General features: G+C 44.1%; 1 protein-coding gene across 1 annotated transcript; it reads left to right on the top strand.

Moving 5' to 3' along the window:
- The first annotated feature begins 2,525 nt into the window (after nucleotides 1-2,525).
- On the top strand, nucleotides 2,526-21,467 carry LOC147610390 (E3 ubiquitin-protein ligase At1g63170-like). The gene is made up of 5 exons (XM_086786045.1): nucleotides 2,526-2,664; nucleotides 2,735-3,661; nucleotides 20,229-20,354; nucleotides 20,460-20,766; nucleotides 20,885-21,467. Exons 2-5 carry the CDS (start codon nucleotides 2,928-2,930, stop codon nucleotides 21,074-21,076), a joined length of 1,359 nt encoding a protein of 452 aa, XP_086642171.1. The 5' UTR covers nucleotides 2,526-2,664; nucleotides 2,735-2,927; the 3' UTR covers nucleotides 21,077-21,467.
- The last annotated feature ends 487 nt before the right edge of the window (nucleotides 21,468-21,954 follow it).

The raw sequence follows: 21,954 nt of genomic DNA, 5'->3' as shown, positions 1-21,954 counted from the left end.
GAGAGAGAAAGAGAGAGAGAGAGAGAGAGAGAGAGAGAGAGAGAGAGAGAGAGAGAGAGAGAGAGAGAGAGAGAGAGAGAGAGATGGTCACCATACAATCAATCATTATCACCATCATCTCACCATGTTCATAACCATAATTTATTCTAGAACCCTTTAAAATTTAATTCATTTACTAAAATAAATTTATCAAAATAACATTATTTCTTTGGTATATAAAGGAAAAAATGATATATTTAACTTAAAATAATGATTAATGATGATTTGTCTCTCCAAATATGTTTAAGAGTGGTCTTAATTTGTTCTTATAAATGATAATAGTTTAATCTTATCATTTATGTTTGAATAAGAGTGGTTTTAATTTGTTCTTATAAATGATAATAGTTTAATCTTATCATTTATGTTCTAATAAGAGTTGTCTTAATTTGTTCTTATAAATGATAATATGTTTAATCTTATCATTTATGTTTGAATAAGAGTGGTCTTAATTTGTTCTTATAAAATGACAATAGTTTACTATATTTATTTAGGAATTCGTGGGTTTGGAAATCCAACAATGAGCAGGCTAGAAAAAAATTACTCCTGAATTACTATAATGTCAATAGTTTACTATATTTATTTAGGAATTCGTGGGTTTGGAAATCCAACAATGAGCACGCTAGAAAAAAATTACTCCTGAATTTTAGCTTGGAGTATTTATTTATCCTTAATATAAAAAAACTATCCCTTACACTCCTGCCTCTCCCTGCTTCCTCTCTTCAACCTCAACTCTACATTAGTTATACACATGAGGGCTTTTGTGATTACTTTGAAGGAGAGACATAGTTAACACATAGGTGGCTTGAATAGTAGCATCATTAATTATGTTGATATACGTAAGGTGGCTTTAACAAATTGTCTTTATGAAAGGAATGTGGCATAATTTATTTTAGGGTTGTTTACATTTGCGCCATAATACTAAATTATGAATGGTTGACATTTGTAATCAAATTTTAATAAGGTCAAATGGAGGTTGTAATATAGCAAAATGACCTCGTTTAATTTCATTTTGATTTTTTAGATTTTTATAAAGGGAAGACATAGCTAGTAAGTATTGATATGAATAACATCTTCAAGTTGTGATAAAGTTCAATGAAGCATTGTTTATAGTTGTGATAAAGTTCAATAAAGTGTTAATTATAGTTCTTGGCAACTGTGTTGTATAATCAACCATTTCACAAAAACTAACCTCAATAAAGAAAGTCCTTTTTGTGTCCAAAGCCCACCCTCCCCCTCTTTTTGTGTCTAAAGCCTCCCCCCTTTTTTCAAACAAATGGTTTGGCTTACCATTTGTTTGGTTAATACATCAAGAAAATTGTCTACATTGTTTCTAGAAGGAGGAAAGGCATGGGTTGAAAAAGTCTAGTTCCTTATATAATGAATCTAAGGCGAAAATGCATCCACTATGGTAGACTTAGATAGTATTATTTCTACTAGGCCCAATCAATGTAATAAAAAATTAAATTATTGAGAGTGATAGTGCATGCAATCTCACACGTGATTTTCATTACACATCAACACATCTTCTCACATGTAAATTATCTTATTAAGTATCTACCCAATTTTAGCGATGGATTGGTATAAGAAATTTGATGTAAAGCCTTGGAGGCTATAATTAGAGTACACGTTGCATCATCCCTTGTCCATCTTGTGATCAAGGCGAGCTCAGGTAGTAGCATCAACTGGTTACTACATATCTTGTGGCTAATTCACTTAGTGGTTTAGTGAGTTCACCCTTTACTTGGGATGCAACCTTCCTTCTTAGGTCCATTAAACATTTTATGTGCCCATTAAAGATCTAAAGGCTACGAGTGGGGGGCGGATGTTGTCACAACAAGCTCGTGCACATGATGCCATCCGCAAAATGTGCAAAATATGGACTATTCCTATGTAAAGGCCCTCATGTCTCTTTTAGACACTTGTAGTGACCCAGCTTGGGGGGAGGAAGGGGCAATCAGGCCCTTACACATTACAAACCAACCATCACATTCAAGTGTGTAGATAACCTAACCATGGCTACTAGACTAGTCTAAGGTTGCCACATCAGCAAGCAAGATAAGTAGATTGCTTTGTTCTAATCACAGATTAGGGGATAAGTGGGGTTTAGGGGTCAGAGGATTTGTTCTCGCTGACCTTAATGGTTTTCTCGGTCTCCATGGTTGAACCTTCCACCTGCGTTTTCCTCAAAGCGCAAGTTTCTCAGAATTATATGCAGCGAAAGTCAAAAGTTATTTTCTCCATTCAATTGGATCTGCTAAAACAGGAAGTTTCCCTCTCTGTTTTTGCAATTTTAGGGTTTGTGGGCTGCCCCCATTGTGTGTGTGTGGGCTGGTCTGCCCGTGCGCGTTCCCTCTCGTTTCAGGTTTCCAATTAGGGTTTCTGTGCAACCCAACGTTTTTTCTCAACTCATGTAGCTTCCGTACATCTTGGCTGTTGCTAATCGGATCTTCGTTTTCGACAGTGGTTTGGTTTTCCTCTGTTGCCGTGCGGCAGTATGTGTTAAAACATCAAAATATCAGTGCATATCCTTTGCATATATTAGGGCTATATGACGTCTCGGACATCTATTTACTAGCTAATGCGGTCTCCAAATCCTTGCCCTCGATTATTGTAAAGTACTTGATGGTACGGATCGAAGCTAACAACCCCCACGAATGACCCAAGGAACCACTCTTACATACGACATTGCTTGCAGTACATTGATTGGTTCTCGGTGCCTACATACAATATCACTTGCAGCACATTGATTGGTTCTCGGTGCCTACATACAATATCACTTGCAGCACATTGATTGGTTCTCAGCTTCAAAACGATAAGATCAAGTGTAAAGGTATTGACCATCCATCTCTTTGAGTGGCTTTTCACAAAGAAAAGGGTCCTGTGCTTCCATGGCTTCTGGCTACAGGGATTTGAATCGGGAATGCCAGCAGACTGATACTTACCCTTTGCTTATGGATCACGACTCCTCGTCACCGCCGCCACCATATCATCATGAGCATGTTCTGACTATCGTTTCAGAAGATTCTCAAGGCCTACATGAAAGAGCGGGTGTAATTCAGAATGCAGAATCAGCGATCACATCTGCTACACTATATAGTGAATCCGTTATCCCCATGGATTCACCTGGCACCACATCAGCATCAGCAGCAGGTCAACCTCAGTCGAACTCTACCTTTGCGGGATTTGGAAGTCCAAGATCTCCTGGATGGCATGGTGATGAGACCAGTTACGGAGCCCGCCAAAGAACTAGCCCTTTAAATTCAGGATTGTGGATATCAATCGAGCTGACAATTACGGTCAGTCAGATTATTGCCTCCATTATTGTGCTGTCCCTTTCAAGGGATGAGAAACCAAAGGCACCACTTTCTGTGTGGGTGGCGGGTTATGCAGCAGGTTGTCTAGCCACTCTTCCACTTCTATATTGGAGATACACCCATCATTTTTCCCATCAATCTGGGCAGGTTTTGCATCATGTATCACCAGCAGCCTCTTCTTCAAGTAATTTGAGCTCACCTCGCACTTCATATGCATTGCCTCAGGGAACTGCAGCACAGGGTGAAGATGCTAATAGCATGGTGTCTCTGGCAAGGGGTCATGGAGTGTCCGCTGCTAGAGACTTGAGGTATGCATTGAACATTGGAATCCTGCAATGGTGGTTGGATTCAACTTAGGTGTAATTTTTGTTGCATGCTTTTTGAAAGAGTAAAAGGTTAAAAGTTTGGAATGGTAAGAGGTGTGAATCAAGTGAGAATATTTAATAAGGCTCAACATTTGTTGATTTCATGGAATAGATTTTCATGGAGTTTTACAGAGGCCATACACTTATGGCATGGGATTCCTTTGCTCATAGCAAGAGTAGACCAAGGTACATTCATCTTACATCATTCAAAGAGGGAGTGGCATTGATGCATTGCCAAGAACTCCTATGTTTTTAAAGGTCAATTTAGAGGTCACAGCTTTCATACTATAGGGACATGGTGACTCAGGTTTCATACTAGACTAGATGCAGGGTCCCATTATCTTGATGTCACATATTTTGTGCCTCCTGATGATGATCGCATGGGTGAGAGAGTCCGGGAGATCATAGCTAGCACAACTGCATGGCATTTTTGGAAGGGGAGATGCCTACTTGCCATTGAGAGCATCTCCACTTTTCTTACTCAATGCTTGCTTATTTTTGGGAAGGTTTTTTTTAACATCTTGGAGGGAGGCGTTTGGGATAGGTAATAGAGAAGTTAGAGCTCTTTCCCCGTCTGTGTGGTGCATAGTCACCAGAAATTGGAAACGGGAACGAAACCAGCTACCCCCGGAATGGGAGACCGGTAGAGCTATAGGAATCGGAACCGGGTAGGAAACGGCATATAGTCTATGTTAGCTGCAGCAACTTTGTCTTTTTCCTTCACTAGTAAGGTGGTCCTCAATGTCTCCGACGATGGAGGAGTGTAGGTGGGTCTATACTTTGCAATCTTCTGAACCATGTCTTTGAAGTAGTAACTGATGGTAGCTTGGAAGGAAATGGCATTGTGGTAGAAGAATCGGCCAACACTAGCATCCACCTCCTCCTTCTCTGGGTCACATCTACTTGGAAGTGTGCTTTGCCTCGAGCGAACACTCCCCCTTGCTCCCACTGGTTGTGGTGGTGGTGCTCCAAAAGGTGTTGCATTGGGTCAAAAGAAAGAAGGCATGGAGTGAAGACCTACTGGTTCCCGAGGTCTGTAATGAAGCATTTACATAAGTGGAAGGATCTACTCCCACTCCCAGCCTTGCCCTTCGAGCTGACGAAGATGGTCATGCTGCAGCATCTTTCCGACGAAGCTCCTCCCATCTTTGATTGCCCGTGCTGGTGAAGCAAATGCGCTCGGATCCGGGTTGCACTACCTGTCTTCGCAAGGTGGCAATGTTTACATGTCCACCTTTTTATGCCTCTTGTTTTGTAGCCACCCTCTGCGAGTACCTCATCCCACCAGGACCACTTTGAGATGGAGTCAGCTTAATCCATTTGGGCCATGGGTGAAAAGGTTGCAAAGAAGAAGTGACTAACGTGCGTCATTGCCATGAAGCACATGATGCCACATAGAAGAAAGAAAAAAGAAAGCACAGAAGGGACTGGACATAGTAGGAAGAAAAGTAGATAGTTTTTTCACTTTCCATAGAATTTAACATTGTACAACATGCCATAGAAGACGTGACAACCTCTGTAGCTGCAACAATTGTGTCTTTCTCCTTGGCTGGTAAGGTGGTCCTCAATGTCTCCCACGATGGAGGAGTGTAGGTGGGTCCATACTTTGCAATCTTCCAAACCATGTCTGAACTTTTGAAGTAGTAACTGGGGGCAGCTTGGAAGGAAATGGCATCGTGGTAGAAGAATCGGCCAACTCTAGCATCCACCTCCTCCTTCTCTAGGTCCCATCTACCTGGAAGGTGTGCTCTGCCTCGAGCGAACACTCCCCCTTACTCCTGCTAGTGGTGGTGGTGGTCCAAATAGTGCTCCACTAGGTCCAAAGAAATAAGGCAAGCCATGGAGTGAAGACCTATTGGGTCTAGAGGTTTGTGCTGAAGCATCGACATAAGTGGAAGGATCTACTTCCACACATAGCCCTGCACTTTGAGCTGATGAAGATGGTTGTGCCGCTTCATCTTTTTGACGTTTTCCATTAGCTAGGATCACAAACCCACAAGATAAAGTCCACTTAGTGGCTCCCCATCTCACTGGTGAGGCAGTCACTTGGTGGCAGCATTGGTCTAGTATTCATACAGACCAAGCCATAGGTGTCACAGCCTTTGACTGGGACTTCTTTGTCCATGACCTGAAGACTAGATTTCTTCCGCCCCAATACATGACCGGTCTGAAAGATGGACTCAGACAGAACGGATCCCCAGTTCTTCAGTTTTTCGGAAAGGTTATTACTTTAGCACAGCAGTTAGGACTATCTGCGCAAGCCAAGATGAAGCAATTCATTCGTGGATTGGATCTTAACATTCGGTTCACAGTTCGTAACTTTGAACCCAGTACATATGACCGGGCTCTGACTCTCGCTCAGAATGAAGAAATGAAGATGAACGGAGGCAAGCCCAAGCAGTCATCTCAGTCCAGTACCAAACCCCAATAGGGGAAGGATAATTCGTCTTCTAAAGACACTAAGATAGACAACAGTCCTAGCTCTAGTGCAGGGAGTAAGGAATCCAAGCCTAAGAAGACCACTGAGGAAAAGGCTCAAGGAGGCATTGTTTTTTCTGTCATACCATTGGGCATGGTAAGAAGGATTGTCCAAAAAGGCAAGTGGAGCAAGCCTCCAAAGAGCCTTCTGCCACAGTTGCCGCAGTATCCCCCGCTCCTCTAAACCCGCTTGCTACCACCAATGCGGTTTAGATCTTACCTTCTATGCATTCCATGCCATCCGTGGTACTTGATGCTAAGCAGGAGGGTGAGGCAACAACCACACAGAAAAGCCCAATCCGAGCTTATGGCTCTGCCAAGGGCCGACAGTTCATAATGAAACCGATCCCGTCAAGTGGGAAAGACTCCGTTGGACACCCACACGCTTAATAGCACAACTTTAAAACCACAAATATGAAATGGACAACTTGAAACAACTTGAAATTTAAATGAACAGAAATGGAAAGATGGACACCAGCACTGGGGCCGGAACAGGCCGACCCCCCCCTCAATATATGATATATTTATTGGGAGTATTTAATGAATACAATGCTCCATGGGTTCTGAGAACCAGATAATGTCCATGTACATATGAAAACAGTACCAAACAAATAGGCTCGGATTTCGATGAAGAAAACTCGAAGCAGAACGACCACTAGTGTGGTCCAATCACTACGGTCCTGTGCTTTCACTGGACTCCGCAGAGAGCGCCTCACTGGTGTTCCGAGACCACGCACAAACAGGCGCTCTCGTACTAACGCCTGGCTCTCCCGATCTCAGCACCTTTGGACCGAGGTTCGCCAATACAGCTTGGACAACCCGGCACCGAACGGGTGTGGCCGTAGAGGGATGAATCCCTTATCAGATTTAAACATTAAATGCTTTACTCAAATCTGAAAATCACTTACTTGTAGATGGTTGATAGGAAACCAATACCCATGTGTGCAGTTCCTAGTGACGAACACCAAGAAGCAACAGCACGTCGAGGGGAGTAGTGGCCTGTAGAAAGATATAGCCTCTGGTGGTGGACAATGTCCTGAAGGTAGAGAAAATGGCAGCCTGTCAGTAGCCGCCTGTGAGAGCAGCCACAACAGTCCTTGTGGAGGTGGAACCCACGTCTGAGTGCAGAGGAGAAAAGCAGCGCCAGCCTTCAAGTATGCTGCCGCCTGTGGGGGGTAGTTGCAGCCAGCCTGTAGAGGGGCAAGCGCAGCCGGCAACAGAGGGTACAGCCCGTTGGAGGAGTCGCCTGTATAGGTGGAAAGAGAAGGCAGCCGCCTACAGGGGTGGTTGCAGCCTCAAGAGAAAGGCCGCCTGTTGCTGCTGATGGACATGGCCTGCTGGCTGTATGCAGAAACGCAGCCTTGCTGATGGTGGTATGCGCAGCTTGTGAGAAGCCGAAGCGCTGGTCGCCGGTTGTTTACGTAAGAAGGAAGCGATGGGTGATGAAAAATCAACGCCAAGAAGATGCGATGCATTCTACGCTTGAAGGGGGCCCTTTTTTTTAATAAAATTGAAAGTGGAGTTAACCTTGGTCATACCCACGTTTGCATGTGGGGGATTAGTGGGGGTAGGTGACCATGCCCACCCCCACGCTCACTTAAAAGTGGGGCTCCCCACCTTGGCCCCAAAGTGGGTGCCCACTTTTAAATAAGTGTGAACACCTAACCTTATAAATAAAGGGGTTAGAATAAAATAACATTAAACAACATGTACCATATACTTACCACCTGTTCACATGCACTGAAACTCGTCAGAATACAGAGCAGACTTCACGACTCACTGGCAGGCGTCCCCGCTCAGTAAGTAACACGCCAGGCAAGCAAACACACAAATACATGTCATGCGAAAACAGTTTCAAACATGCAAAATATGTGTGCATGTGCAAATAGTAACATGGACATATCTCCCGTTCATGGAACATGTACAAAATATCTGTCGGCACAAAACTGGCACGACATAAAAACATAAAAACCTGGTCTTCCTATGGAGTGACAGTCCCATAGGTAAGACACAGTTCCAGGCACGAGTTTCCCTTTGGTGTGACAGTCCCATAGGTAAAACACGGCACGAATACTGGCTCTTCCATGGCGTGACAGTCCCATGGATCGAACACAGTCCAGGTCATACACGGGTGGCACTGATCTGGCTCCCGTCCATACGACACCATCCTGCTAACACACGGGTGGCACCAGTCTGGCTCCCGTCCATGTCAGCAAAATACTGGCCTCTTCACACGAGACACCGGCTTGGCCTCAAGTGAACGAGACGCAAAAACTAGGAATGGACCAAATGGTCGGCCAATTGGTGACATCCCCCCGGGCTTCTAAAGAGTTGACCTCAACTGAAAATCCTCAAGATATGCCTGCAACAATTGCGGATAATTTGCAAAATAATCCTCATTTACCCATTTGGCATCAATAGGCAAATAATTTTTAAACTTCACAAGGTATCTCCTGGAAAGCTTTCCTGCAGGTAGCTTTCTCTCCTTGTGAAAAACAATCTGTTCTGGCTGGAGGATCTCCTCAAGCTCTTCAATTTCTGGCGGATCTTCTGTGACAGGCTCATCAGGATCTGGCCCCACATATTTCCGAAATAGACTCACATGAAAAGCATTGTGAATCTTCCAATGACTAGGTAAAGCAAGCCTGTAGGACACTTCATTGATCTTTTGAATCACCTTGAAGGGTCCATAATAGCGAGGAGAAAGCTTAGGATATGATCCTTCTCGTCCTGGCCTCTTCCGAAGCCTAGCCTTCTCAAATTTCAGCAATACCCAATCACCTTCTTTGACTTCCATGTCCCTTCTATGCTTGTCAGCAGCCATTTTATGCTTATCCTGAGATCTTGCAATGGCTGTCAGCACCTGACCAAAGGCAACATCCAAGTCACGAACATATTCATCAGCTGCAAAAATCTCATCCTTTGTACGAAGGATGGGTGGCAAGACCACTCTGCCATAAATAATCTCAAACGGAGCCTTTCCTGTGGAAGCATGGATCGTATTGTTGTAGGCAAACTCAACAAGTGGAAGATACTTCTCCCATGCACTCTTTTGATCTGCCACATAACATTTCAACAAATCCAACACGGCTGAATTTGCAGCTTCACTTTGGCCATCCGTTTGGGGATGATAAGCTGATGAAAACTCAAGCTTAGTACCCATATTATCAAATAAAGCTCTCCAAAATAGGCTTGTAGTCCTGGGATCTCTATCCCCAACAATGGATTTAGGCATACCATGATGCTTGAAAATATTAGCAAGAAAAAGCTTTACCATATGATCAGCTTTGATGGTTTTCTTGACGGGCAAGAAGTGAGCTTGCTTGCTAAACCTGTCCACAATAGTCCAAATAGCATCATTCCCATGCTGGGATCTAGGCAAATCCATAATAAAATCCATCGTGATACTTTCCCAAGGTTGCGAGGGAATAGGCAATGGCTGAAGCAAACCTGGAGGCTTTTGCCTGTCAAATTTCACCTTTTGGCAAGTAATAGAAGCACGCACATAAGCCTCAATGTCCTTACGCATGCTCGGCCAAAAGAAGTACCTCTGAATCATGCGAGTAGTAGGCATAATACCTCTATGACCAGCATAAGGTGGAGCGTGACATTCGTCCATAACCTTTGGACGCAAATCCTTCACCACACATAGGCAATTATCCTTCATAAGATAACCCTCGTTGATAACATAAGAGGCATGTGAATGACCAGCCATCAAATCAGTCCATATATGGCAAAAATCAGCATCCAAATGATACAAATCTCTCATAGCAGATAGATCTCCATGAGAGGCCACTGAGACTGCAGCAATATAAGGCCTCCTAGATAGTGCATCGGCCACTACATTTTTCTTTCCTGGAGTATGCACAATCTGAAAATGAAACATGGAAAGAAAATTTGCCATTCTCATCTGCTTCTCTGAAAGCTTGGTTTGAGATAGAAAGTATCTTAAGCTTTGATGATCTGTCTTGACTACAAATTCAGCCCCAAGAAGATAGTGTTTCCAAATCTTTAAGGCGTGAATTACAGCCAAGAGCTCTTTCTCATAGATATCCATATGAAGCTCAGCATCATGCAAACGACGGCTCTCGTATGCAACTGCATGCCCTTCTTGATTTAGGACAGCTCCTATGCAATCACCACAAGCATCACATTCAACCACGAATGACTTGTGCAAGTCAGGAACAATCAATACTGGACCACATATGATCGCATGCTTGAGCTGCAAGAAAGCATCGTGTTCCTTTGAAGTCCATTTAAAAGCAGTTTTCTTCTTCGTGAGATCATGTAGAGGAGTGGCAATCATAGCAAAATGCCTTATGAAACGCCTGTAGTACGAACATAATCCCAGAAAACTACGTACTTGATGTACGTTTTGCAATTCGGGCCAATTCCGAATAGTCTCTATCTTTGCAGGATCCATTGTAACTCCATCTTTGGATACAATATGTCCCAGATAATGAATCTCTGAAAGGAAAAACTCACTTTTCTTGGCATTGACGAAAAGTTTATGCTTCCGCAACTCTTCGAACACTGTGACCAAATGAGTTCTGTGTTCCTGTTCATTCTTGGAGAAAACCAAGATATCATCAAAGAAGACTCCTGTAAACTTGCGATGGGATCGGAATATCCTATCCATCATACGATTAAAAGTAGCAGGAGCATTAGTGAGACCAAAAGGCATTACCAAGAATTCATATAATCCGAAGGCTGTCCTGAATGCAGTCTTATGGACATCTTGTGGCACCACGCGTATCTGGTGATAACCACTCTTCAAATCAAGTCTGCTAAAGCAAGCTGAGCCATCAAGCTTATCCAAGATATCATCAATACGCGGAATTGGGAATCTGTTCTTGATGGTAAGCTTGTTCAAAGCTCTATAGTCTACACACATACGGAATGATCCGTCCTTCTTTTGAACAAGAAGCACAGGAGAGCAGTAAGGTGAGGAACTGGGCTGAACCAAACCTTTCTCTAAAAGCTCGTTTACCTGCTTCATAATTTCTTCTTGTTGTGCAACACTCACTCGGTATGCGGGTTTGTTAGGTGGAGAACTACCTGGCACAAGATCTATGCGGTGATCTTCGGGCCTTTGGGGAGGTAATTCACCTGGCAACGAGTAAGCAAAACAGTCGTTGAATGCATTAAGAAAATTCAGCCTATCATTAGACATAGCATCCACATTTTGTTGATTTGGCACAAGACTATCACGCACAAAAACCAAGTACGCTGAAAGACTCTTTTTCATTGCTTTATTAATTTGGATGTGTGATACAACTGGGATGGAATCCCCTTCTTTGCCAGCATCAATAAAATGCATGCGGCCTTTATGCATAAAAGAAATCATATTAGACTTATAGTCTTTGCGGGGCTCAAGCCTATGGTGCCACGGCTTGCCCAACAATACATCACATCCATTCAGAGGAGCAACTAGGAAATGCTCATTATCAAGATAGCCCTGTATATGGATACGCAACTTCCCAATCAAAGGGGTAACCTGCACCTCTTTGCCAATAAATGCAGCTTCAGCTTCAATCTGAGGTCCCATATTTTCAACCTCAATACCCAATGCAGCTGCCATTTGCATAGAGATGAAATTGTCAGTTGCACAGTCATCAAACATAAAGAGTGCGGGCTGATCCTTGATTTGCCCCCAAGCCTTGCAAACCATTCTCTCTTTAGCATCATGACCTTTATTACCTTGCACATCAGGAACTGCATGAACATTTGCTTTGGTGTGCTTGTCCTCGTGCTTTGATTTGCGATTTGGGCATTGCCGAAACATGTGGTCTTTGCTACCACAAGAAAAGCATTTTCCATCCTTAGCATATTGCTCTCTTTGCTCCGGAGTTAATCCAAATTTGTTCTTTCTTGGGCCCTGTTCTTTAGATGTAATTTTCAGCTTTACCACCCTTGTAAGGCTCCCGGAAGTTCTTTTTAGGTGGCTGTCCACCCTTTTGCTGATTTGGGACAGCCTTGTCCTTCCCCTTGGAACCTCCTTGATCCTGCTTAATCTTGAGCACCAATTGCTCTGTAGCAAGGGCAGAAGCTGTGAGTTGTTGCAACGTATGTTTTAGGTGCAATTCAATACCCGATCTATATGCAGGTTGCAATCCAGAACGAAACTTCCTCTTTCTTTCCTCCTCAGAGATTAGCATGAAGGGAGTCACTTCCAGCAACACTTTCCAAAATTTGTTAACATACTGTTGCACACTCTCATTATCTTTTTGTTCCAGCCTATCCCACTTTTGAGTGAGAGTTTGCTCTGCATTGGGTGGCAAGAACTGAGCATAAAATCTATCTTTGAATTCCTTCCAAGTAGAGATGGGATCCTTGGTGATCTTTTCGGTGATCCACCAATGGGCAGCAGTGCCTTTCAGAAACATGCTAGCATGGCGCACCTTCGACTTTTCTGTAAAGTCCTCATCGCTAAAAGCAATGTCGAACTGTGCCACAAACGCTAACACCTTAGAAGCATCATGTTCACCATGAAAGACATCAAATTTGACAGATTTATCACCTGCTTTGAACTCCTTGAGCTTCCTGGCATGAGGCTCATGGTCCTCTCTTTTTCTTTTCCCCTTATCCAACGGGGTAGCCCTGTCTGCATGGGCTCCATGGGCCGTCAAAGAAGCTTCATGGGGCACGGTGGCATGTGCTCCACGAACTCGAAGCTCAGATGCATGTGACTTACCTGCATATGGCATAGTCTCTCCATGAGACAACTCAGAAGGCAAAATTTTTCTGGAAGCAGACCTGTCACCATGAGATACATATCTTGCATGCATGTGACTTTGATGCCCTCCATGAGCACTGGCATACATAAATCTATCAGGCTTAGTGCCTTGGGGAGAGGATGCATGTCGAGAGGTGACAGTCACCTCTTCCTTTTGCATAAAAGATTTCAGCCTCTGGGATGCGGGATCTCCATGCTTCAAACGAGGTGGATTTCTGAAAATCAGCTCTCCGTCATCCCCCTCTTTGATATCACCTTTGCGAAGGAGATAGGCAAGTGCCAACTCCCTTGGTTTCTTGCCCACTTCACGAGCCATTGATTCAAAGGTTACATCAACCATAGCATCAGCCTTCCTGGCTTCAATAGCACTTTGTAGATGAGGATCTTCATGCAAAAACTTCAATTCTTGCTCTTGAGCCTGCAAAAGTTTTCTCATATGTTCCATTTCAGCCCTCATAGCTTCAGGCTCTTGTTCAAGCATAACTGTCTTTCCTGGAGACAGTTGACCCTTGGATTCACTATCCATAACCCTTTCAAGAGGCTTGTGCCTACCACGCAGGGCATCAGACCCACGAGAAGCACTAGATGGACCCCTCGAATTTGGTACTTCCAAAGGGTTGCCTTGGCTGTCCATTGTGTTTTAAGTTTGCTAAAAGCGGGATGTCCAGTACACAGGTTCGTTTCCCCACTAGAAAGAGGGAAACAACCGTGCTCTGATACCAATGAAACCGATCCCGTCAAGTGGGAAAGACTCCGTTGGACACCCACACGCTTAATAGCACAACTTTAAAACCACAAATATGAAATGGACAACTTGAAACAACTTGAAATTTAAATGAACAAAAATGGAAAGATGGACACCAGCACTGGGGTCGGAACGGGCCGACCCCCCCCTCAATATATGATATATTTATTGGGAGTATTTAATGAATACAATGCTCCATGGGTTCTGAGAACCAGATAATGTCCATGTACATATGAAAACAGTACCAAACAAATAGGCTCGGATTTCGATGAAGAAAACTCGAAGCAGAACGACCACTAGTGTGGTCCAATCACTACGGTCCTGTGCTTTCACTGGACTCCGCAGAGAGCGCCTCACTGGTGTTCCGAGACCACGCACAAACAGGCGCTCTCGTACTAACGCCTGGCTCTCCCGATCTCAGCACCTTTGGACCGAGGTTCGCCAATACAGCTTGGACAACCCGGCACCGAACGGGTGTGGCCGTAGAGGGATGAATCCCTTATCAGATTTAAACATTAAATGCTTTACTCAAATCTGAAAATCACTTACTTGTAGATGGTTGATAGGAAACCAATACCCATGTGTGCAGTTCCTAGTGACGAACACCAAGAAGCAACAGCACGTCGAGGGGAGTAGTGGCCTGTAGAAAGATATAGCCTCTGGTGGTGGACAATGTCTTGAAGGTAGAGAAAATGGCAGCCTGTCAGTAGCCGCCTGTGAGAGCAGCCACAACAGTCCTTGTGGAGGTGGAACCCACGTCTGAGTGCAGAGGAGAAAAGCAGCGCCAGCCTTCAAGTATGCTGCCGCCTGTGGGGGGTAGTTGCAGCCAGCCTGTAGAGGGGCAAGCGCAGCCGGCAACAGAGGGTACAGCCCGTTGGAGGAGTCGCCTGTATAGGTGGAAAGAGAAGGCAGCCGCCTACAGGGGTGGTTGCAGCCTCAAGAGAAAGGCCGCCTGTTGCTGCTGATGGACACGGCCTGCTGGCTGTATGCAGAAACGCAGCCTTGCTGATGGTGGTATGCGCAGCTTGTGAGAAGCCGAAGCGCTGGTCGCCGGTTGTTTACGTAAGAAGGAAGCGATGGGTGATGAAAAATCAACGCCAAGAAGATGCGATGCATTCTACGCTTGAAGGGGGCCCTTTTTTTTAATAAAATTGAAAGTGGAGTTAACCTTGGTCATACCCACGTTTGCATGTGGGGGATTAGTGGGGGTAGGTGGCCATGCCCACCCCCACACTCACTTAATAGTGGGGCTCCCCACCTTGGCCCCAAAGTGGGTGCCCAAAGGGGGTGCCCACTTTTAAATAAGTGTGAACACCTAACCTTATAAATAAAGGGGTTAGAATAAAATAACATTAAACAACATGTACCATATACTTACCACCTGTTCACATGCACTGAAACTCGTCAGAATACAGAGCAGACTTCACGACTCACTGGCAGGCGTCCCCGCTCAGTAAGTAACACGTCAGGCAAGCAAACACACAAATACATGTCATGCGAAAACAGTTTCAAACATGCAAAATATGTGTGCATGTGCAAATAGTAACATGGACATATCTCCCGTTCATGGAACATGTACAAAATATCTGTCGGCACAAAACTGGCACGACATAAAAACATAAAAACCTGGTCTTCCTATGGAGTGACAGTCCCATAGGTAAGACACAGTTCCAGGCACGAGTTTCCCTATGGTGTGACAGTCCCATAGGTAAAACACGGCACGAATACTGGCTCTTCCATGGCGTGACAGTCCCATGGATCGAACACAGTCCAGGTCATACACGGGTGGCACTGATCTGGCTCCCGTCCATACGACACCATCCTGCTAACACACGGGTGGCACCAGTCTGGCTCCCGTCCATGTCAGCAAAATACTGGCCTCTTCACACGAGACACCGGCCTGGCCTCAAGTGAACGAGACGCAAAAACTAGGAATGGACCAAATGGTCGGCCAATCGGTGACACATAATCCTTTTTGACATGGGCAGTTTTGAGGACGCCATCTCTCCCCAATTGGCTACCAACATGAGTTGTACCTTAGTGTCCTATCAAGATAGACGGGTTTACACCTGGTCTCCGCACCCACATATCTCAACAGGCACAACAGTTTTCTTTTCAAGTTCAAAAGGCCTCATTCCAGCGAGATTTCATTGTCTCCTCTCTTTTGGGATGTGACCTGATCTTAGGAATCCAGTGGTTTCGTCAGTATAAACCTATTCCCAATTAGGGACAGGACACCTTTATTATCTCTAAAGGTTTTCCCGAGCCTGTCATGATTCGGGGGGATAGGAGCATTCTTGGCTTTCTCATCTCTAGGCCCGACGAGCTATGTGCAAGGAAGCAGAGGGAGCATTGATTTATGCTCAGACAGCTTCTATCTCATCGATAACCGCTGTCTCATCATCTTCAGTCCCTCAGTTGGCAGATCTCCTTTCTCATTCAGACATTTTTAAGAATGATCTCCCACCCAGTATCCCACAGTTAGTAGAACCTCCTAGTAAGTTTCCCTTGTCTTTCCAAGATTTTCAAGGGCAAGCTAGAACAGCAGTCAGTTCTCAAACATTTGAAACTTGTTCCTTATGGACACATTTTCACAGTCACCACAGACCACCAAGCACTTAAGTGGCTTCCGATGATGCCAAGTGCCCAGTGGAGTGCTTAGCGCACTCGACAGGGTCAGATTTTCCACCAGTTTGGAGGAATGATCAAGTACATCCCTGGTCAGTATAACCAAGTAGCAGATGTTCTTAGTAGAAAGACCAGCATCTAGACCAGTCAGGAGTCTACCATTCTCAACACCTCTGGAAAAGACTTAGAAGATTAGTATGTCGATTCCGTAGAGTTTGGTACTCAACCCAGTTTGGCCCTCAATTTTGAGCCTGGCCATTATTCAGTTCACTTACAGGCATGTAAGTTTAGACGAGATATCCACTTCAAGGAAGGGGATTGGGTCTCTCAGTGCATCATGAAACAAAGATTGAAACAAGTGGACAAATATTGTCCCAAGCTTTCATTCCATAGTTTTGGCCCTTTTCCAATAGTCAAAAAGTTAAGTGACGTCTCCATGAAGTTAAAATTGCCTACCAGTTGGACAATGCATGATGTTTTCCATGTTTCTTGGCTAAAGCCATATGTTGGTCTAGAAGTGTTTGATGTTTTAGATGAACAGCAGCCAGACGTGGTCGACGAAGCAGAAGTTATTGAGCCCGAGCAGATCCTGCTTCATCGTTGGAAGGATGGTTCCGGTCGACGGATACGTCAGTTCTATACGAAATTCCGAGATCGAGGTACCCACGAAACCGTATGGCTAGACGAGGAGTTCTTCCAGGAGTACCCCCAGTTGTTGGGGGACTACTTGGAAGCCATGAACCTGTCGCCAGGCTAAGCAGAAGGGAATGTCACATGCACTCTGCACTCAGTGCATGGTGACAAATTGGCTCATCATCAGCAGTGCAACATTTGTACATTATTAGAACCCAGTAGGATGATATTTGTCGTACGCTGTGACCCCATTGTACATCCTCAGTCCAGGATAAGTCAGGCACGAGCTACGTAGGTCATTCCTCAGCCTTAGCGGGTCAGTTAGTCAGTCAAGTCCCTTAACCCACTTGGAGAGAATCATTCATGCATTTAGAGTTAGTAGAAGTCTTAGGGTTTGCATTAGAAAGCACTCTGCATCTTGCATAATATGCATTCATATGCTTGTGCATCATTTAGAACATCCCAGAAGCCTTAGGGAATTTACTAGGATTTATATGGTATTTTTTTCCATATTTTATGGTATTTATTGAGCATTTAATGTCATTTATAAACATAAAGTTTATTATATAAATGACGAGCCCCTGGTTAGTATAAATAGGCTTGCATAGGGCTTAGACATTCATTCAGTCTTTAGAAGCCATGCGCCTCTCATCCTCAGCCTTAGGAGCATCCACGCCTGCAGCCATAGACTCATCCAGCCCCTCGGAGCTTCTGCGTTTGCTTCTCCAGCCCCTTCAGAACCTGCGTTTCTGCTTCAGTCAGCCTTAGCAGTCCAACGCAACAGTACAACATCTCTTGTACTCCAACACAGCAGATTCAGCAGTGCCATACATCAGTACAATCCCTTTAGACCATAGGCGCAGCCTTTCAGTACCTCCACAGTCCCCAATTCACCATATGCCTTTGCGTTTCTGCATATATCACAGCCGGCCTGTGTCCAGTTCCCTGCAGCCTTGCGTTTACAGTTCTACATCAGTTCCACCTTGCGTTTTAGCCCTACAACATTGTCTCCACCTTCTGTGCATCATCCATACATGCTACAGTCATCTGGTGAAGGTAACATATCATTCATAAGCATTTTCAGCATATTTACATAGCTTAGAACAGTCCACCGTAGTCCTTTCTCAGTTTCAGGTGTGCAGCCCTTCCTCATGCCCTTGGGAAGAGTGCCTAGGCTCGAGATCAGTTCATTGAGGTGTTTCTACAGCCGTGTACAGCTCAACCAAGCTTCTGATCCTCCGAGATCTTGCGTTTGGCTTATCTACAGTCCACAGTCATTCTCTCTAAAGTAACAAAGCAAATACTATCTCGTTATTGGGATAGGGGGCCCTTCAGTGGTAATTCGGGACCCAATCTGGTGTACAGTTCTCATATATCTCTCTCTTATCTCTTTAAAGTTTGAAGTATTAAAATGGATTGCTAAACTCACGAAACTCAGGATACAGAAGACGGTGTGAGCATTTGTGTGATAGGATCTTCCAATACAAAGACTTCCGCTGTATATTACAGCCACATAGAAGAAAGAGAAGAGAAAACACATAAGCAAGTGGACATAGTAGGAAGAAAAGTAGATAGTTTTTTCACTTTTCATAGAATTTAACATTGTACAACATGCCATAGAAGATGTGACAACCTCTGTAGCTGTAGCAACTATGTCTTTCTCCTTCGCTAGTAAGCTGGTCCTTAATGTCTCTGACGATGGAGAAGTGAAGGTGGGTCCATACTCTGCAATCTTTCGAACCATGTCTTTGAAGTAGTAACTGTGGGCAGCTTGGAAGAAAATGGCATCGTGGTAGAAGAATCGGCCAACACTAGCATCGATCTCCTCCTCCTTTGGGTCCCATCTACTTGGAAGTGTGCTCTGCCTTGAGCGAACACTCCCCCTTGCTCCCACTAGCGGTGGTGGTGGTGCTCCAAACGGTGCTGCATTGGGTCCAAAGAAAGAAGGCAAGCCATGGAGTGAAGACCTACTGGTTCGAGAGGTCTCTGTTGAAGCACTGACATAAGTGGAAGGATCTACTCTGACTCCAAGCCCTGCTCTCATGAAGATGGTCGTGCGGCTTCATCTTTTTGACGAAGCTCATCCCGTCTTTGACTATTTAGTATTGGTGCTGGAACAGAAGATTGTCATGCCTGTGTTGGTGAAGCAAGTGCGCTCGGATCCGGGTTGCACTACCTATCTTAGCAAGGCGAAAATATTTGCAGGTTAAGCTGGGGCCACAGGATCAACGGTTGGAGGCCGGACGTTTGGCATATGGGGGATTGTGGTCGATTGTGTCTTGGGATTGCTTGCATAGGGGAAGGCAACGACATCGTTAAGCCCTCTTGATAGTAGCCTTTTGCAATGTTAGGCTTTCTCGAAGGGGCAAACAACATCGACAATGAGCCGTCTCAATGTATTGTCGCTCAGCCACACATGAACGACAGTCGCACCGTTGCTGATAGAACGCCATACGTGCTAGCTATTTAAATCAGGGACAATAGAATAGAACAACGGGATTAATCAATATACAAGGTTTATTTATTTTTATGTCGATAAGTGAAAACATTCTCTGAAGTAAGTCGTTGCTTTCTTGCTAACGTTTTTTTTTTTGAACGTTATACTTGGGAGCTGTTTTTTCTTTTAATACTTGGGAGTCATTTTTTTCAACGTCATTTTTTTTCTTTTAGTACCTGCATAGGACCCAGGTGTGTGCCGCTTAACCCACATGGCCACTCCAAACAGAGGTGTGCGGACAGCCGACCAACGTAGCAGGGGACTGAAAAAATCCGTCATAACACTTCACACGATTAAAAAACGCCGGCTGACGTAGCGGGGGGGACTGAAAAAAAAAATGTCATAACACTTCACATTTTTAAAAAACGTAGGACTCCAGTTTAATAAAAATGACATGGTGGATTGGGGCCGTTTCAGGCCTGTTCCAAGAGTCTACGAAGGTTGGAAACGGTGGTTCAGCGAGTCAGTCCCCTGTTTCTGCCGATTCCTGTGACTATGGTTTGGTGACTGGTCTTGTGATCTTAATATTGTTAAGAGGCTACTTTGGCATGGAGTGGTAGTCCTTAGAGACCTTGATTTCTTACTTTTTTTGAACCATATTTCATACTAAATCTTTTTTATTAGAAAAATATGCTCTATATTAATGTTGAGAATTAAAGGGTGGTGTCGCTCATCCTTTTCTATTTCCTTCTTTAGACCATAGCTTTTCTAATAGCTCTCAACTGTGTATAGCTGCATGTCTTTTTGCTTTTGTGCTCGAGAATGCAAATTAAGATATAGCTTTGTCTGACAGGATGGCTGTACAAATTGAAAGATTCAAGATTGCTTTGGATTGCTTTTTTGCGGTTTGGTTTGTCGTGGGCAATGTGTGGATATTTGGAGGCCATTCATCTTCTCGTGAAGCTCCCAACTTGTACAGGTACTATTCAAAGTGGAATGGCTGATTATATGATTAGATTCTGTTTCAGAACCCGTCTTGATGAAATTTTGTGCATGAATCTGTATGTTCTTTGTGGTTATGCAGGCTATGCATCGTTTTCCTCACATTTAGCTGCATAGGCTATGCCATGCCCTTCATAATTTGTGCAACCATATGCTGCTGTTTACCATGCCTGATCACACTTCTGGGCTTCCGGGAGGACCAAGGACAAGCAAAAGGTGCTGCTCCTGAGGTAATTGAAGCACTTCCTATCTACAAGTTCAAGACAAAGGATGCAAGTGGAGGCAAAGGATGCAAAGATCCAAACGATTCTGACAGTGAATATCTTGGAGAAGGGGGCGTTGTTGCAGTGGGTACGGACATAGAGCGACCAGTCTCTGCTGAAGATGCTGTATGTCAGATCTGTAACTGAGAGATGAATCTTTTGGTGTCCTTTGGGAATCATGGGACTCTTTCCTCAAGTTTCTTGCAAAATTTAATGATGCTTTTTTTGGGCTTTTGCACTACAGGTTTGCTGCATTTGCCTTGGAAAGTACAAGGATGATGTGGAATTGAGGGGATTACCCTGTGCACACTTCTTCCATGTGGATTGCGTGGACAAGTGGCTGAAGATAAATGCATCGTGCCCTCTGTGTAAGCATGATATCAATGGCTCTGGTGATGAGCCCGAGCAGCAGCAGGCGACTAATGCAGGTGAGTAGATGTATAGAGATAGCTTTAATGGTAAGTTTCTTTGTGTGATGGGGATCTGGCCTCCTTCAATATCCTGGGTTATATCTGTACGGTGAGGAAGAATAGCACCTTGTATGTCGGATCTTATAAATTCCACCCACTTTAAGACACCCTCTAAGTAAAGAGTAGTGTGTGCTGAGGTGAAAGGTGAAGAACGGTCTGCTAAACATGTCCATGCACTTTCCTGTCGGCATTTCATTAAAGGGATATGTAATATGGCAGCTTTTGTGACTACACTCACAAATTGTACACATGTTGATCACTCACATGCTAGTTTTTCTTCAGGAAGCTGTTGGCTTTTTGTTGTTTACAAGATAAATATTGAATCTAATGACTTAATCTTCGAAGTTGAACTTGGAATCCTGATGTTTTCTTTAGTAGCTTAAGCAGATGGTAAAGGGAACCTTATTAATAAATCATGATGCATGCTCCATATTGAGCTGCTCGGCAGCAATAGATTAGCTATATAATAAGTCAAACAAGAAAATAATTTCTATGGAAGGAGTCTTGCCTTTTTGCATGCATCCTCTGCTACAATGAAAAGGAGCCATGGGCATCCTTAAGCAAGTATGCCAGATTGTTGAAAATATGGCAAAATGAAAAATTGGATTGGTTGATAAATGCATTGGAAATATGTCGTCAAGTGCACAATAAAGGAGCCTTGGGTGTGCTCAATGAAGACTAGTGTAGCGACTCATGGCATTACCACAAGAAAGGCTCAAAGGAAACAACTAAGTATTAGCTCTCAATTAATACATGCAAAGTAGTATTTTACTCTTTCTTGTTTTAAGGTTGAACTCTTAATTCAAAAAGTGTAATTATAAGGCATGGGGATTGCCACATGGGT

Source organism: Cibotium barometz, chromosome 49 (assembly GCF_041138505.1).
Source record: "Cibotium barometz isolate CiBa-2024 chromosome 49, ASM4113850v1, whole genome shotgun sequence".
Lineage (NCBI taxonomy): Eukaryota > Viridiplantae > Streptophyta > Polypodiopsida > Cyatheales > Cibotiaceae > Cibotium > Cibotium barometz.
Note: the sequence above shows the minus strand (reverse complement) of the source record. Positions and strands in the feature narration are given on the sequence as shown.

Coding starts and splice junctions, on each gene's coding strand:
- LOC147610390 (XM_086786045.1), top strand. CDS start 2,928: ATGGCTTCTGGCTACAGGGATTTGAATCGGGAATGCCAGCAGACTGAT. Junction 3,662..20,228: donor TCCGCTGCTAGAGACTTGAG/GTATGCATTGAA, acceptor TTTGTCTGACAG/GATGGCTGTACAAATTGAAA. Junction 20,355..20,459: donor GAAGCTCCCAACTTGTACAG/GTACTATTCAAA, acceptor GTGGTTATGCAG/GCTATGCATCGTTTTCCTCA.